The sequence below is a fragment of the Uloborus diversus genome, unplaced genomic scaffold, assembly GCF_026930045.1.
Source record: "Uloborus diversus isolate 005 unplaced genomic scaffold, Udiv.v.3.1 scaffold_1126, whole genome shotgun sequence".
In the NCBI taxonomy this organism is placed as follows: domain Eukaryota; kingdom Metazoa; phylum Arthropoda; class Arachnida; order Araneae; family Uloboridae; genus Uloborus; species Uloborus diversus.
In genome coordinates, this window is record NW_026557795.1 from 43,789 (window position 1) to 63,185 (window position 19,397).

At 34.0% G+C, this 19,397-nt stretch overlaps 1 protein-coding gene across 1 annotated transcript in view; it reads left to right on the plus strand.

Annotated features, from left to right (window-relative positions):
• The window catches only part of LOC129232258 (protein starmaker-like), a gene marked incomplete at its 3' end in the record, with an annotated part of 61,052 nt that extends 43,353 nt beyond the window's left edge, over positions 1 to 17,699 (plus strand). Inside the window, exons 14-19 of the mRNA XM_054866463.1 lie at positions 14,088 to 14,188; positions 14,318 to 14,420; positions 15,812 to 15,912; positions 15,998 to 16,100; positions 17,411 to 17,511; positions 17,597 to 17,699. Coding sequence (XP_054722438.1) covers positions 14,088 to 14,188; positions 14,318 to 14,420; positions 15,812 to 15,912; positions 15,998 to 16,100; positions 17,411 to 17,511; positions 17,597 to 17,699 — 612 coding nt within the window. The remainder of the gene's footprint in view (positions 1 to 14,087; positions 14,189 to 14,317; positions 14,421 to 15,811; positions 15,913 to 15,997; positions 16,101 to 17,410; positions 17,512 to 17,596) is intronic.
• Between the last annotated feature and the right edge of the window lie 1,698 nt (positions 17,700 to 19,397).

The following is a 19,397-nucleotide window of genomic DNA, read 5'->3' on the forward strand; positions in this document are numbered from 1 at the left end:
CATCTCATTTTATGATGTGTGAATCTTCCTTAAAAACATTCAGAATTAAAAGGGAAGATTTCAACTCTCAATGACTTGTTTCATGAGACTTTTATTTTCTAAAATAATTTTAGAAGCCAGTTATAAAGCAATAATGTTGTTATATAATTAGGAGCAGGAATCTGAGAAACTGTCACGCCTAGCACTATGAGGTGATTCATGCCATCTCAGATTTTCTCCAAAACATTACCAATTATTACTTATCTTATTAAAAGCCCAAATCCAGAATTTTTTGTTCTGAAGTTGAGTTGTTCAGTTTTTATGGGCCCCTAAAAGTCAACGTGCTGCAGCAAAAATTGAGCCACAATTTTTAAGACATGGAAATCGCTATGAGCCACAATTGTTGCTGAGAACAATTTGCCTCCAAATTCTTTTTTTGTACGAAGAACAGAAGGTTAAAACTTTACAAAATGAATGCTAAATGTGTGGCAAGTTGTTACTGCAAGGTCAATGAAGGTCACAAAAAAGTGGCATTTTTGACGTTTTAAACCATTTTTGAGGTCCAAAAACAGTTTGCACTTTTCAGTTGCCATGGCAAAAGTAGTGTCACTTAAAAGGTAAGTATATGCACTTTAAAAAAAATGCATAATTAACTGAGGCAAGTTTAATGTGCTTTTAGTTACATTAGGCCAAAATAGGGAAAATGTCACATTTTACTGATATTCAAACTGTTGTAACTCCTTATGCAAACAACATATTGAAATATTTTTTTTTTTTTTGCCCTTGTTATGCTCTATTATTGCTTTGTTATGTTCTATTGATCTTATCAAAACAGTAAATTCCATTGAGGCAAAATGCTTTTAAAAAAATAACTTAGCTTATTTATGTCGTCATGTCTTTTTGCTTCTTCATACATTTGCCTGAATTACTAGTATTTTAACAATATTGTTTGCAATATAAATTGATATTTTAATGTTCTGAGACACATATATGATATTTCTGACATTCATTTAATTTAACACAAGACATTAATGTAACATATTGTATACTAATGAGCATCGACTTGTAGCGCATGCGCGGTTGCCAATGCTTTGGCTGGGAAAGTCAGTCCATGGAGTGTGAATAAAACAGTTAGACGTTCATATTACTTTGTCCTCCTTATTTTGTTTTTTCTGTTGCCTCTAGATAAAAATTAAATCTTTGAACAAATCAACATTTTCAACAACTGAAATTATTTGATTTCTTTTAATAAATCCTAACTTTTCAGAAGAACTCAAGCCAATTAAAATACTCGAATTTTGCTTAACAACATAAAATTCCAAGACTTCAGCTTTATCGCCATATTTACACAAAAATTCACAAGTTCCTATGACATTTAAAGAATGTCCTGTATACGATCTCAAAATTTTACTAGTCTTCTTAATATTTTCAGTTCTTTTAATTACTTTAAAGTATGATAGTGGAAGAATATTGACCTCCGCACCCGTGTCAATTTTACAAGATACCTTAGTGGTGTTAATATGTATTTTTTCTTTCCACTCGGAATTGATTCCGTCAACAACCGATGCTACACTAATTTCATTACTATCGGTTTCATATTCATCAGAGTCATCTGTATTATCCACTAAATTTATCTTTTTATTCTTGCAAACACTAGCGAAATGGTTTTCTTTACCGCATTTGTAGCACCGCTTTCCGAAAGCGAAACATTTCCCGTAGCGATGATAAGAATCACATTTTGAACATTTCTTTTTTACTTCCGCCTTTCTTTCACTCTCGGAATGATCCACGATGTTTTTCTTTTTCGATGACGCACGCTTGTTAATAGCTAAAGAAGCGCTTGAATTCTTTTTCTCTTTTACTGCAATGACCGAAGACGCATGACTCATTAGTTGAATTTGCTTGGTGCTCGATTCTTTAGCACGGCAATATTTCACGGCCTGCTCTAAATTTAGATCCGATTCTATCAAAAGTTTTTCTTTGACCGCCACATCATTTATGCCAATAATTAAAAGGTCTTGAATTTTCTTCCTGCGTTTCAAAATCGCAATCTTTAGCCAAAACCTTTAAATTCGTCACGAAAGAATCAACACTTTCGTTTTCCCCCTGAACGCAATTGAAAAATTTGTATCTGGCTATAACTGTATTTTTCTTCGGTGCGAAATAATTATCAAAACTGTTTAGTACAGTGTCGTATTTCTCAGAGTCCGCGGAGCTTAATCCAAAGCTATTAAAAATATCTAAACAGTCTTCGCCCATACATGTTAGCAACAATGCTACTTTTAATTTATCCGCCTTATTTGTTTAAAATGTACAATGATGTTTTCACTGGCAGTTTGGGTAAACTTTTGTATACATATGACATAAAATTAGACAAAAATGCAGTTCCAAAAATTTCTGCACCTAGAGTTATACCAGCGTCTTTAAAGGGAAAAGTTAAGGCAGAGATTGATAACATGGTGTCAAAAGGGGTACTTGAAAAAGTTACTGAACCAACAGACTGGGTTAACCCTATTGTTGTAGTACAGAAACCAAACAAAGAAATAAGAATTTGTATGGAGTTCAAATGAACAAAGGGCGTTTGAAGACTTAAAAAAATGTGTTACAAACTCTCCTGTTTTGTCTTTCTACAACAAAGATAAACTCTCCACAGTGTCTGTAGATGCAAGTCAATTTGGACTGGGTGCTGTTTTGATACAAGAGGGTCACCCAATTGCATACGCGTCATCCTCATTGACAGAGACACAACAACGTTACAGTCAAATAGAGAAAGAACTGTTGGCAATTTTAATTGGTTGTAAAAAGTTTCATTATTTTATCTTTGGAACTAAATTTTTGGTTGAAACTGATCATAAGCCTCTAATAGGTCTATTGAAAAAGCCTATAGATAAGTTGTCCCCAAGACTACAGCGTATGGTTTTAGAATTATTTAAATATGATTTCGAACTAAAACATGTACCAGGTAAAAAATTATATATCGCAGATGCATTGTCTAGGACACCGTTGAAAGGTAGTGAAGATACTAGTTTTTTAGAGGCAGGAGCAGCAGTTGTTCATACAGTCCTATCAGCTACTGATGAGAAGACCGAAGTTCTAAAGATTACTACTAGAGATGATCCGGAGCTAATTTTAATAAAAAAGTACATTGAAGAAGGTTGGCCGCAAAGTTTTAAACAGATGCCTGAGAAAACTAGAAGCTATTGGGACAAGAAAGCAGAACTTCACTGTTACAACGATTTAATATTTCTGGGAAATAGATTAGTAATTCCCACAAAGATGAAAGCTGAAATTTTGCAGAACATACATTCAGCCCATCAAGGGATAACATCTTGCATAAACAAAGCTTCAAAAAACGTATATTGGCCAAATTTTTGTGAAGATATAAAAAAATTCATTAATGCATGCACAATTTGTCAACAACATCAACGTGCTAATGTAAAAGAAACTTTACTACCATACAGTATACCAACACTGCCATGGGAGGAGGTAGCTATTGATTTCATGTATCTACAAAAAACAGACTATCTTTTATGTGTTGATTACCATTCCAAATTCATAGAAATTAAGAAATTGACAAAGAAAACAGCAGAGCCAGCTATCAATGCACTGAAACAAATTTTTAGGACACATGGTATAACCACGCAGGTTGCATTCTGATAATGGTCCACCGTTCGATAGTAGACTTTTCCAAAATTTTACTAAGTCGTATGACATAGAGCCTGTAACATCGTCACCTAAGTATCCAAAATCAAATGGAATGGTAGAGAAAGCTATTGGAACGATGAAATCAATTTTACTAAAAGTTATTAGAAGCAAAGGAGATCCCAACCTAGCAGTACTGGAATACAACAGCACTCCAAAATCCAGTTTGTTATCACCGTCAGAAATGCTTATGGGACGAAGACTTAGAACTGTAATGCCACAGAAAACATCTCTTCTCACACCAAAGTTCCCAACAGATGAAACAATAAAGATTTTAAAAAAGCAGCAAAATAAACAGAGAGAATATTATGACAGATCAGCTGTAAAACTGTCAACTCTAAAGAAAAATCAACCAGTTTTCGTACAGCTAGGGCACCGAGATTGGGCTCCAGGGACAGTTATAGAAAAGTTAAATACACCCAGATCTTACTTAGTGAAAACAGCGGCAGGAAGTGAACTTAAAAGAAATAGAATTCACCTTAGACCAGATGAGAGTAAAGAAAACATGGAGTTGGATGTAGATAAGGAAAAATTAAAATCGCCATCCACCCAAATAGTAAGGGAGGATTCATCTGAAAATCTAACTGAGACTCTGCCTGATAATGTCTCAACCCCCAAACGAGAAAAACGCATAATAAGAAGACCCCTCAGGTTCCAGGACTATGTTTAAACAAAAAAAAAAAAAACTTTTGACATTTTTCTTGAATATTTTAGTATTTTAGTATATGTTTAAATTGTGATTGTTTTAGTAATTTTTGCACTTATTTGTCTTTATCATTTTAATCTTTAGTGCATGCTTAAATTGTGTTTGGTTTAAATCAATTTTTTTTGTTTAAAAAAAAAAAGGACGTGTAACATAATGTATACTAATGAGCATCGACTTGTAGCGCATGCGCGGTTGCCAATGCTTTGGCTGGGAAAGTCAGTCCATGGAGTGTGAATAAAACAGTTAGACGTTCATATTACTTTGTCCTCCTTATTTTGGTATTATCATTCCACACACGTTGAAGAACCCAACCCTGGATGTTTTATAACTATATAACAGTGACCACAACAGTATTAGGTTTGGGATTAAATTTGATACGCACAAAGTAGAGAATTTTAGGTTTGTGCCCAATTTCAGAAATACTGATTTTGTGGCACTTAGGCAGAGTTTGAAAGCAGTTTTTTCTTCTGGATTGACAATAGCGATGTGAATCTTCAGTGGGCAGAGTTTAAGGAAAAGCTAGCGAAAACGGTTGGGGATCATGTTCCTTTTAGGAGAAAGGGTGTCAACACTAAAATTTGGCCAATGTGGTTCTCCAGGGAAACTAAAGACGCTCTAAATTACAAGCAAGTTGCTTTTCATAGGTTTAGAGAAACTGGTCACAGTGCAGATAAGCTCCAATATTGTAAGGCAAGGCGTAAATTTAAGTATTTGGTACGGATTCAGAAAAGACAGTTGGAGCAAAGACTGGCAGATAACATAAACAGGAATCCCAAGAGGTTTTTTGCATACGCTAATTCGGGGAAAGTTCGAAATAGTCATATTGGGCCACTGGTTGATGAGCACGGAATTTTAATTCAGGACGATAGTGATATTGCTAATGTTCTTAATAACTTTTTTTCGAGTGTTTTGATAAACATTAAGATAGTAAATTTTCTAGAGACTAATAATCTATTGACTAGTTTTCAGTACGGTTTCAGGAAAGGCAAATCTTGTGCAACTAATTTATTACATTTCTATGACAAAGTTACCATGGCTTTGGACAATAAGAAGCCTGTAGATGTTGTTTACATTGATTTTCAAAAAGCTTTCGATAAGGTACCGCATGTTGCTCTACTTAGCAAATTAGCTGATATAGGAATAGGAGGGAAAACTTTCATTTGGGTAAAAAACTGGCTGACCGGAAGGAAACAAAGAGTAGTTGTAAGGGGAAATTATTCCAATTGGAGTGAGGTCTTAAGCGGGGTTCCTCAAGGATCAGTGTTAGGGCCTGTTTTGTTCATTGTCTTTATGAACGATATTCACAAAAATATTTCTGGGAACATGAATTGTTTTGCTGATGATGTCAAAGTTATGGGGACTGTAGAAAATGAAGAACAAGCAAATCAGCTGCAAGAGGATCTAGATCATATTACAGAGTGGACTGATAAATGGGGTATATCTGTTAATGTTGGTAAATGTCAAGTGCTACATTTAGGGCATGGAAATAAGTGTACAAGTTATTATTTGCAAGGTTCAGTCATTAGTCAGGCAGACAAAGTTACTGATCTGGGGGTCTTAATAAGTCAGGATTTAAAGTTTAGCCAACAGTGCAGCATTGCTAGTAACAAGGCCAATAAGATGCTTGGGTTTATCATAGATCTATTTCAAACAAATCTAAACAAGTTCTTCTGCCCTTATATAGAAGTTTGGTAAGACCTCATATGGAGTATGCTGTTCAGTTTTGGTCTCCTTATCTTAAGAAAGACATTAATGTATTGGAAAGGGTTCAAAGGCGAGCTACAAGGCTAATAAATGGACTTTCTCACTTAGACTATGATTCCAGGCTTAGAAGGTTAAAAATGTACAGTCTTAAGCAAAGAAGAGACCGAGGGGACATGATTCAGTTGTTTAAATTTATTAAAATGAAAGATGTTACGGGGCTGAAGTTAAGCACTGAGAACAGGACAAGGGGTCATTGTTTTAAGCTATTTAAATCTCAGGCTAACATGGATATTAGGAAAAATTATTATTATAGCAGGGTAGTGGAACCTTGGAACAGTTTACCGGAAGAGGTGGTAATGAGCAAGGGAGTAGATAGTTTTAAGAGGACCATTGATCTTCACTGGGGATTGTAAATTGACTAGGACCAGTCTAGCTGGGCCCAGAGCCTGTTGCTGGTCATCGCTTTTGTATTTGTATTGTATTTGTATTTGTAAATATAAAAGTTGTAAAAGTTAAATTTCGTGTGCAAATTTAAATACATATTAAATGTGTCACAGAACATTCATTAAAATATCAATTTATATCGCAAACTATGTAATAAAAAGCAATTAGCCAAATAGTATGAAGTAGCAAAAAACCATGTCAACAGAAATAGGTTATAAGTTATTTTTTCTATCTTCTTCTATTTTCTTTCTTTCTTTTCTTTTCTTTTTTTTTTTTAATTTTAGAACATTGAAAATTCAATTTTTACAGTATTATTGTTCTGACACTTTTTTAATGTAGTGGTAAGAATACAGAAGTCAAGAAACAAAAAAAGAATTTCATTTTATTGCAAATGATATTACTGAAGTCAATATACATGTAAATTTAAGAAAATAAATCAATAATGTTTTAAAATATGCTTATTCAAAAACAAAAACTGGTTTATTTTACATTCATTTTAGTAAAAGAATGTTGAAAATTTAATATTTTAAATAAGTAGCTTCAAGAAGAAAAAATAGCCTTCAGAACAAAATTTTCAAAAAAAAAAAAAAAAAAGAATTTTTTTTTTAAATATTTTTTTTTTTTTTTAAATCTGATAATTGATGATTTTATCTGATCCGTTTAAAGTGCTGTGCTAAGAACACATTCAGGAGTCTTAGATGAAACTATATGTTTGATTAAAAAAAAAGAAATTCAATATAATAACATTGAAAATGTTGACTAAATCAATTTGCATTGTAATATACAAAATTTAAATGATATTAATTGTAACATATTGTATACTAATGAGCATCGACTTGTAGCGCATGCGCGGTTGCCAATGCTTTGGCTGGGAAAGTCAGTCCATGGAGTGTGAATAAAACAGTTAGACGTTCAAAAAAAAAAAAAAAAAAAAAAAAGGACGTGTAACATATTGTATACTAATGAGCATCGACTTGTAGCGCATGCGCTACAAGTCGATGCTCATTAGTATACAATATGTTACAGTCACTGTGTCCAATGTGTTCCCCTACACATAACCCCTGAACAGAACCTTCTATATCACAGAAAACTAGATCCAAAATCACGTCCAGTCGAGTACCCTGAGTTACAATTTGATCTAAAAAACAGTCACCAATTACTTTCAAAAATTCCTCTTCTCTGCTATCACTATGGTAAAAAATATTCCAATCAATTCCTGGAAAATTAAAATCTCCCATTATAATGACTGACCCCTTGCTTGAAATGTCACTAATAATACTAAACATCTGTTCATCTTGACCCTGGCTTAAGTTGGGTGGCCTATAAATGTTCCCTAAACGTAGTTTATTTCCCTTATTGCTCATCAACTCCAGCCAAATCATATCAATCTCATTAGGTTTATCATTAATTACCAATTCATTGCAAGTTAAAGTGTCTCTGACATAAAATAAAACCCCACCACCTCTTTTACCTACTCTATCTTGTCTAAACAAATTATACCGAGCAATAGATAATAAATCATCATCACTTTTGGTAGCCCATGTCTCAGTAACTCCAATAATATCCAACCTCTCATCTATAATTATGCTTTTCAATTCTTCCATCTTGTTCCTAATACTACGAGCATTTGTATAAAAAACCTTAAGTAAGCCCATCTTACTTTTATTTAATGCTGCACGATTATTTGAATCCCAACTGTTAAAATCTTTTCTCTTATTAGCCACCTTATTTCTGTTTCTACTAAAATCCAAATAGTTAATACCCTTTCGAATTCTGCTCCTAAAACCATGCCCCCCATTCCAACTTAGTTTTTTGATTCTGAAGCCTCTAAAACCAAACCACTAACCATTTTGACCCCTGTAGAGCTCAGATGCAGGCCATCCCAAGCAATCCAATCGTGTTTACATTTACTCCACACATCAATAAACCTGATACTACGCTTAACGCAAATTTCCTTGAGTATCAGGTTCATACAAGTAGCCCGTTGGTTTAACCAACTCTTATGCACTCCATACCTGGGAAGCAAACCAACCACTCTGACATTTGCTGAAAAGTTGGTTGCTTTGTCCAACAGGGAATCCCATTCCTTTGTAAACTCATCGTTGTTACTATGGCCTACATCGTTAGTTCCCACCCACAAAGTAATTTCATCCTCTTTATTAAATACCCCCTTCTTTTCAGCAACCCTATTTACATCTCTCACCCGAGCCGCTGACAAACAACATTTAGCCACCTTACGTCTAACTCTGCCTATTGAGTTTCCCAACTCACGCAACATTGAATCTCCCAAAATTATACCCTTAGTTTCCCAGTCTGTCACCTCAGCAATAACTTTAACCTTTACCTCTGGAATTTTCCCACTATCTAACACACAGCTAATGCCCACCTCCTTTTTACTAACTTCCTCCTTTACCTCTGGAATATTCCCACTATCTAACACACAGCTAATGCCCACCTCCTTTTTACTAACTTCCCCCTTTCCCTCTGGAGTGTTTACCCCATCTACACTCCTACAGCCTAATGCTAACTCACCCTCCAAAGGTGCATGAATAGAGAAATATTTTTTTTTTTCAGCTTCTGCAAAGCTGTAATATTTCAAATAAGTAGTTTCAAGAAGAAAAAACAGCCTTGAGGACAAAGTTTTCAAAAAAAGGTATTGTCTGATACTGATACGTTTAAAGTGCCGTGCTAAAAACACTCAGGAGTCTTAGATGGAACTATAAGGGAGAGGAGGGAGGAATGGGACAGTGGGAGGTGTGGGACAGCTAAAATTATGGCAAAATAAATCACTTTATTTTATTGTCAGTTTGACCACTAGAGGACCTGTTTATAGCTTCTTTTTGTTTCATACTTGCAGTTTATCCAGCAGTAAGTTTCAGTTAATAGTTGGAAAAAGTTAAATTTCTCACCTCCAAAGTAATTTTCTAATCTATTTTTAGTTTTATTTCTTTATTTATGTAATTTGCAAAACTAACATAATATATTATCATTGTAATCTTAAGGATATAATGTGTGCTTATCTGCAATTTAATTAAGCCTAAAACCAGCATGGTTTATGTGACAAGTTATTTTTTAGAAGCAATGTGTAGAGGGAGGAATGGGACACTCCGAAAAGGGAGGAATGGGACATACGCCATAAATATGTCCCTTCTGTAAAGGGGCTGTTCAAATATTACGTAAGCATGTTTTTATCAATTTTTGACCTCTCCCCCCCCCCCTTTGTAAGCAGAAATCTTTTCAAAGGCACTGGGCCATATAATTCACCAAACCAACAGTTCAAAAGATAATCCAATTTTGTTAACACTGGACAACCATGACAGCCATGTTACAGTTGAAATAATCAACAAGGCAAGAGAACAATGGTGTTTTTATATTAACGTTTCCGCCTCATTGCAGTCATAGGCTTCAATCACTAGATATATTGGTATATTCCTCATTTAAAAGCCGGTATAAATGAGGCTTTGCAATCTTTGACAATCTTTGCTTGCAATGATTGGTTGATAAACAATCCGAGAAAAACTATTAACATCTACCACACAGCAAAGCTTGTTGGGATTTCCTACCATGCATCATTCACACCAAAAAATATTACTTCCATGTTTAAAAAACCTGGAATATATCCATTTGACAGTGAGTCCTTTGGAGATGAAGAGTTTTTGACATCGTATGTTACAGTCCATCCCTTGCCGGTAAATAATGATAATAACAGTAGTTGTCTTCCTTCACCATCTAACCCACATGACAATCCTGTTAATATCATTGTTAGCATGCCGTCCTCATCTCATATTTTGTTGCTTGTCCTGCAGACATATGGCCATTTCCCAAAGCAGAACCCAGGAATCCCCTGAAGAAAAATAAAGGAAAGAAGAAAGGACGAACAAAGATATTGACAGATGCCCCAGAGAAGATAGAAATTGAAGAAGAAGAAGCTGCCAGACTAGAAAAAAAAAAAGCATCAACAAAAACCTGTATGCAAAAAAAAAACAAAAAAACTAAAAGTTAAAAAAACATTTGAGTTTAAAGATGAATCCAGTGATAGTGAAGGGTCAATTTCTGTACACGACACTTCAGATGAAGAAATATTTTATCCTCATATACACGATGACGTGGAAATAGCACAAGAGATTGACTGGATGGAGGACAAACCAAACATAGGAGAAAATGAATTTGTGCTTGTCAAATTCCTTACCAAACGGTCAATTGTTTACTATGTTGCAAGGGTGAAGAACATTTATGATACTGAAAGCTACACTGCAAAAATTTATAAGAAAGGACATGAAAGGAAATTTTAATTTTCCTCAACAGGATGACTGTAGCATTATAGATAAAACAGATATTATCATGAAATTACAGCCACCACAATTGGTTGGTGGGACTAGTAGAGCACAGTCTTGTTTTTCTTTTAATGTGGACCTTTCTAATTATGGCATTCGCTCATTTTTCTGTAATTTTCAAATGTGTCCCACTCCTCCCATACTCATGTCCCACTCCTCCCACCCAGGAGGGAGGAATGGGACAAAATTCTTGAAATTTGTAATTAGTCAATAATAAAATGTTTAAACATTGTGTATATTTTTAAAATGTAGTTATAATATGCAAGTTTATTGTGTGAGCTTTTGAATTTATGAATAAGTAGAGGATTATGAATAAGAATCATTTATGTGAAAAGTGTCCCAATCCTCACCCCTCTCCCCTATGTTTGATTTTAGAGAAAAAGAGTTTTCAACATAATAACATTGAAAATGTTGACTTTGCGCTCAAAGATGCAAAATTTAAATGTTATTAATGTCTTATGTTAAATTAAATGAATATCAAAAATATCATATATGTGTCACAGAACATTAAATTATCAATTTATACTGCAAACTAAATTATTAAAATATCAGTAATTCAGACAAATGGTATGAAGAAGTAAAAAGTCTTGACGACAGAAATAGGCTAAGTTATTTTTATAAAAGTTTTTTAAAGCATTTTGCCTCAATGGAAATTACTGTTTTAGTAAGACCAATAATAGATCATGACAAGGGAAAAAAAAAATATTTCAGTATGTTGTTCGCGCAAGGAGTTACGACAGTTTGAATATCAGTACAATTTGACATTTTCCCTATTACAGCCTAATGTAACTAAAAGCATATTGAACTTGCCTCAGTTAATTATGCATTTTTTTAAAGGGCATATACTTATCTTCCAAGCAATACTACTTTTGTCATGGTAACTGCAAGGTGCAAACTTTTTGGACCTCAAAAATGGTTAAAAGCGTCAAAAATGCTACTTTTTTGTAACCTTCATTGACCTTGCGGCAACCACTTGCCTCAAATTTAGCATTCATTTTTGTAAAGTTTGAACCTTTTATCCTTCATCCATAAAAAAAATTACAGGCAAATTGTTCTCGGTAACAATTGTGGCTCATAGCAATTTCCATGTCTTAAAAATCCGCTCAATTTTTGCTGCGGCGCGTTTACCTTTAGGAGCCCATAAAAACTGAAAAACTCAACTTCAGAACAAAAATTCTGGATTTAGGCATTTAACAAGACAATTAATAATTGGTAATTTTTGGAGAAAATCTACGATGGCATGAATCACAGGTTTGACACTTTCTCAGATTCTTGCTCTTAAATATGTTAGCTGTGTATCTCCATCCATTTAAAATACCCTCAAATACTCACGTGCCCCACCAGTGTCACACCGTTAATGAAATATTTGCATAGATCAACCAGTTGCACCAGTTGGGTGAGCTGATGACGTCAGGAGTTAGTGCGGCAAGTGTCCATAGGATATTTTCATTCGTTTTCATCAACCAGTAGCTCTATTAGAATGTGCATAGTTAATCTGCAGTAACCCTATCCAAACATATCCCTAGAAATATATTTTAAGAGTAAAATTAAACACAAACATTAGTTTAGCATGAATGTAAACAAAGATGGTGTTGTAGCTAGGTTTCATACTATATAGCACTAAGAATAAAATATTTTAATCTCATTCAATTTCAGAGGAGTTTCTACTTTTTTGTATACTCCTGATGCAAAACAACAATACACTGGGAAGGACAATGTGTTATATGATGGTAGAAAGCAACCAATCTGATTTAATGCATAAAAGCACATAAGCATTCTTGCATGCTAAAAAAAAATCATGCTTTATCTCTTCAGGCTTTATTTACCTTTTCCATCAAAATAGAAAGAATTTCTTAAAGTTGAAATGCCCCAAGTCTCATTTATTGTCTGTTTACACGTTGCAAAAGCTAAAAGGGCCCATAATATTGATCTGACATTAATTCAATCTTGTGAGAAGGATATTCTAAGTTGCATGTTAAGTCTAAACATGGTATAGTAAATTTTTAATACTGTACAGCTGTCACAAATTGCTGCAAGCAAGCAAATTTATGAAACGTCATAGCATGTTGGGATAAAGCTTACATGCCTGCTAACTCCACTGTTTTTTTTTCCTAGGAGATTCCTAAATTTTGGATATTTCTCCCGATTTTGTGTATGATATTAGGAACTTACCTTTGATTGTACTTTAAGGAATAGTGAAAAAAAAAAATCCCTATATTCCCTTGAATAACAATGGCAATATTGCTGTGCATCACAATCATCTCTTTTTTAGTTTACAGCTTGATGAAAATACAAAGGTTGTGAGACTTGCTCTTGGGCAGTACCCATTCTAAATTCATATAGGAATGGAAAAATTATTATAAAATTGATAAAGTAAATCTGTATTTCCTGTAATGAAGCAGCTGCATGGGTTGGAAAAAGGAAGGGAGCCATGTCTAGGATTAAGCAAGGGGCAGGAAACACAATCGGGCCATTCCACGGAAAACGGTCATTTTGTCCTGCACATAATGCCTCATATATTTCGTTAAAAATAATACAAGTGTCACATGCGGGGCAAAAGGTTGACTTTTTCGTGGAATGGCCTCATCAGCAGCAGTGCTGTCTTCCACAAACATTTTCTGGCAATAAAAAAGGACTCATTTAAAACTTGCATTAGATAGTGCTGTGAAGGTAATTAATCATGCTAAGAACTGTGCCCACTTTAAGCATACCTTTAAAACTTACCATTGAAGATCTGAGTACATACCACTTTCTACATCTTGCTGCAGACAGAAATGCAGAGGCTATCAAAGTGAAAATTTCAGCTCGACTGTTTGAATAGAGGAGGCACTGGTGGTTATATTTACTGAGGTGCCTTTTAATAGCAATTAAGTAATGTCAATTAACTGCTTAAATTGGGATACCTTTCGAACATTTTTGAAAGATTAAATGATATCACCCTTTTCTTCAAGGGAAGAAGGAACACAATTAGAGGTTTTTAAATCAGGTATCACCCAATAATAGACTTAATTTCTTTCTTTTTGTTTTATGTATATAAAGATTCCTTTTGCACATTTAATATGTAGTCCATGCAGAAATTTTTGTATCAATCAAGGAACTTGCTTTTAAACAGCAGAATGTTCTAAATAAGGGAAGTTCCTGTCTTTTCCAGTATTTCTCATATAAACATACTTTTGTGTGTCACATTATCAGTAGTTACTTAATTTTTACTTTTATAGAAACAATTGAGCTCAGACAGGAGTGATTCTGATGAAGAGGCCTTGGATTTAAAGAAGGGCAAAAGCAAGAAGAGTAACTTTAAAGCTAAACTACTGCAAAGGTAAGGTATTTTACATTCTGTTACTGTCAAAATAGTTCATTTTGATTGAGTGAAATCATTTATGGAAATACTCAAAAATAATTATAAAAATAACCTTAAATACTCAAAAATAATTATCAAAACATTTAGTGATGAAGATGAAAGCTCTTGTGATGATGTAGAAGTTAGCTCTTCTGTAAAGAAAAAAAGGAAAGATAACAAGAAAGAAAACAAACCCCTACAAAAGCCAGAAGTAAGTTTGTTAAGCAATGAATTTTCTACTATTACTTTGACTGCTGTCTGTTGGCTAAAGTCAAAACTACCGCAAGAACTCAATTTGGGTTATACCCTCAATTAATTGTTTGCGTTTTAGGTCGACCAACAAATTAAAATGTGTCAAAAAGTCTGTTCCGATTATGGGCATAGAAACATCTGCCATAATGAAATGCCATTTGAATGCACGTCTGAAACCTAAACTTAATTGCAGCAGTTTTCTACCATATGTTTTTATCTTTGAATGATTTGTAGCAAACAATTCAAAAGCATTTGGACAATTTTGCTGATTACCCTTGACGGAAATGCTCGAAACATCACTACCCCTATCAATGAGGAACTTGGTATTCAAACTCTGATCATAAACATAGAATCAATTTGTGGTTTTTACCAAACACATCTTGTTACCTGCCCCATTGTGAGTGGTAGCATTCACTAGATCTTTTTGGGCAAATGCGCAAGGTTACCTGCATTTGTTTGCTTTTTGACTAAAACAATTGTGGTAGAAACAAAAAAAGGAATTGCCCCGAGTATGTTGCTCATTTCTCCTGTCATTTCTATCGTGGGAGTTAGACCGCTTTCTGTAAGGAGAGCGACCCCTCTCTTGAGATAATTTCTCAACCTGCGATGTCAACTGCGTAATTTGCTGTTGCAAGCCGTTAAGAGCTGCTTGTTCGTTTTCAGACATATTACATAATGAAAATGCAAGGCAAAAAATTGTGGGGGGGGGGGGGGGGGGGAGAGCTCTCTTGGTCACAGAAATAAATAACTCAGCTCAATTCCATCTGAGAAATAGTAATCCAACATTGAAGCGTCAGTCACAAAAGTATCCATTTGTACCCGAAAACTGAAAACAGTCGCTAAGGTAGCTAGAAACACCAGCAGGCATAACTAAAATCAGTCACCTAGTAGCACCAACACTAAATCCACATTGATATGGTTGCCTATTCACAATGCACCGGGTCACCACTAAGGACATGTGATGCTCATCCTTTTAATATATATTTACTGTTGTAAAAGAAACTACATGAACATTAAAATGAGCAAAAGGCTACTAAAAGATAAAAACTTTAAAAGGTAAAAAGGAACATTTGAAAAGATCGCTGTCGAGTGAACCATGTTGCAGGCAAGCTCTCAAGAAACAACCTCGCTTCGACGAAGCGCATGTGCATTATCTCTGTCGAGCTGAGTTGAGTAGCACGCATGTGTTCGCTGCTGATTGCCAATGACCATCTGGAGCCGTCTGAAAAGGAGTTTTGGAGTCCACTGACCTGGAATCCCCATACTAGTATACACTTTCTTGCAGATTTGTGCCTTTTTATGTTTTATTTTCTTTTACTATTTGTAGACAATTCATTTTTAATTTTATAGGTTTCCCTGGGGTCAGACAACTATAATTCTGATGATGAAACATTAGATTTGAAAAAGAAAAAAAGTAAGAAGAGTAACTTAAAAACTAAACTACTGAAAAGGTAAAGTATTTTACATGCAACTACTGTCAAAGTATTTTTCTTTAATTAAATAAAATCTAATCAAAGATTGTTATGAAACATTTAGTGATGAAGATGAAAATTCTGGTGATGATTTAGAAGATAGCTCTCCTGTCAAGAAAAAAAGGAAAGATAACAAGAAAGAAAACAAACCCACAAAAAAGCCAGAAGTAAGTTTATTAAGCAATACTTGTATTTAGTGCAGTATTTTTTTAAATTTTCTGCACTACTTCTCCCTTCCCCATTTGCAAAGAATGTTACAGAAGATAGGTTATTATAAACTATTCAACTCAAACCTGAAGATTAAAAAGCACTATGAACAAACAAACACATCAAAAAAATAAGTCAATTAAACAGTATAAAAATTGGTTACTTCTTTCCCCAATGTAGAGTCACATGAGTTTAAAGAAAGGAAGTTTAATATGATCACCTTGTATAAAATATTTTTTTCTGCCTCTTCTGGCATTTCTCATAGAGTCATGTTTCTGTGTGTGACATTATCTGCTGTTAAGAATCAAATAAATATGTTTGTGCTTGAAAAGTAAAAGAAAATAAATCAACGTAAAAAGGCACTTGCCGGATGGCTTTGCATCCACCAGCTCACTTATTTTGCATTGAAAAAGGGGTAACTTTTAACCGCAAAATACTGGTATACAGTTTCCTGTAGATTTGATTCCTTTTATGTTTTATTTTCTTATACTACAGTCGGACCTCCATATATCAAAGTAGCAAATTGCTAGAAAAAAATCGATATATAGAAATTTCGATACATAGAAACAATCTTATTTTATTGTACAAATCTCTACAACACTAAAATTAAAGCTAATTTTCGTGTTATGAAACCCAATTTTCTAATTTATACGAGCATCTGATTAAATGAAAGTTGATGATTAAAAAATTAACAAAAATTAAAGTTTTGCGCTGTCATACATCTTTATTCTTCAGCAATTAACTTGATTCGCAACATAAGGGTTGTTTCGTTTTGACAGTGTAATCGAGAGAAAAGTAAAAAATCAATCTACTTAACTTGAATGGTTTTTACTGAAGCTAAAAAGACTAGGAATGATAATCAACAGACAAAAGGAATAACGTGAAACTGATTTTACAGTGTTACTGGTTACAACTCAGATTTGAAATAAACTTGAGATAATTTAAGAACTCCAGAACGGAACAACAACCTATTTACACAGCCCTCAACCCCAGATTCCTTATGAGTTTCGCAGCAACTTTTAGTGAACATAATTTTCTCCCCTAGTTTTCATTTTTCATGAGACAAACAGCCTGAAGTTTAATCAAAATCTACGAATGTCTTGAAAAAAGAATTCGATATATAGAGATTTTTTCGATATATAGAAAAATTTTCAATGTAATGAACATAGAAATTTGCTGGCATTTTGATATATAGAAAATTTCGATATGTGGAAGTTCGATATATGGAGGTTTGACTGTATTTGTAGATAATTCATTTTTACTTTTATAGATTTCCCTGGAGTCAGACAGCAATGATTCTGATGATGAAACGTTAGGTTTAAGAAAAGAAAAAAGTAAAAAGAGTAACTTAGAAACTAAACTACTGAAAAGGTAAAGTATTTTACATGCAATTACTGTTAAAGTATTTCTCCTTAACTGAATAAAATCTAATCAAAGATTGTTATGAAACATTTAGTGATGAAGATGAAAATTCTGGTGATGATGCAGAAGATAGCTCTCCTGTCAAGAAAAAAAGGAAAGATAACAAGAAAGAAAACAAATCCATAAAAAAGCAAGAAGTAAGTTTATTAAGCAATACTTGTATTTAGTGCTGTATTTTTTGAAATTTTCTGCACTACTTCTCCCTTCCCCATTTGCAAAGTATATTACAGAAGATAGGTTATTATAAACTATTCAACTCAAACCTGAAGATTAAAAAGCATTATGAACAAGTAAACACATGGAAAAAAAAAGTATAACAGTATAAAAATTTGTTACTTTTTTCGCCAATGTGGAGTCACATGATTTCAAAGAAAGGAAGTTTAATATGACCACCTTGTATCAAATCGTTTTTCCTGCCTCTTCTGGCATTTCTCATAGAGATATTTCTGTGTATCACATTATCTGCTGTTAAGGATCAAGTAAATATGTTTGTGCTTGAAAAGTAAAAGAAAATAAATCAACGTAAAAAGACACCTGTGGGGTGGCTTTGCATCCACAAGCTCACTTCTTTTGCATTGAAAAAGGGTTACCTTGTAACCTCAAAATACTGGTTTACTAGTCCAGTAAATGAACACATTATAGCTTGCATGGAATATGTGATAATTTTTGACTCCAGAATATTGTTAGGGGTAGTTAGTAAGTAAACATACTAAAAGTCTCCGCCCCTAGGTGGTGAGCCAAAAGTAGGAGGGAAGGGGGAAGAAAATTTTGGGTTTTTCGAGAAAATGTAGTAAAGGGTGGAAAAAATGAGTTTAAAATAAAAATTCAAGCTAAATAAACTTCCTATGAAACTGTTTCTACACATATTTTGTCAAATTTCCAATAATTTTCCAGGTATATGTTATGAAAAATCAACGCTTTTCGGAAAAAATTCTCCCTTTTTGTCAAACATTTGCTCCTAGTTCCTTCCAGGATCAGTATTCAAAAACATTGTCAAGGAAAAAGTTGTAGAGCTTTAAATTTCCTTCAGTTTGATATGCTATTTTGTTGTATTTTATTCAACCAATCAAAAGTTACAGAATTTCAAACACGCACTTTCATGGCAAAAAATGAAACACTTGTCATTCACAAATTTCAAACTGACTCGAAAGGATAGCGCACTTCCTCTTTCCTCAATGAATTCGACAATCCTGATGGACGATAAAGAAGTATTTGTGGATTACTATAACACAAATGTTTACGGGGGGGGGGGGGGGAGATGTATGAAATTCTGACTTTGTGACAAGGGGGAAGGAAAGGGTAAGAAGTGTGACATGAAGCATTTTTTAATACGAATATGTTTATGAAAAGTAGTTTGTAAAACGAACTTTGGGACAAGGGGGGGGGGGGTTAAAAATGTTGAAAAAAAGTAACATTAATTATGGACAGCCCCCTTTACCAATTAATCGGACAAAACTTTGCAAAGAAGTATGAATTATGGACTGAGGACATGCAGAAAGTCAGCGGTATACATACTGCTTAAGGAAATTGATAATGGTATTAATTTAATTTAATTTGAATTTGTTCTTACTGAGGATACCTAATCTACAAAATTGTTAGGCAAAAAGAGACAACTGTATAAACCATATGGACATCAATGCCAGTTAGAAAATTGAAACAATGGTCAGACGAGAAGGTTTCTGTCCAACTTTCATAATAACAGTCAGCTGACAAATCCACTAATGCTGAAGCTGTTGAAAAATGAGTCAAATATACACTCTGAGCTTTAGGTGATGTTGATATTGCAAAGACAGCTAGCATCAGATGACAAAATTCATCAGTAGCTATCATTTGAG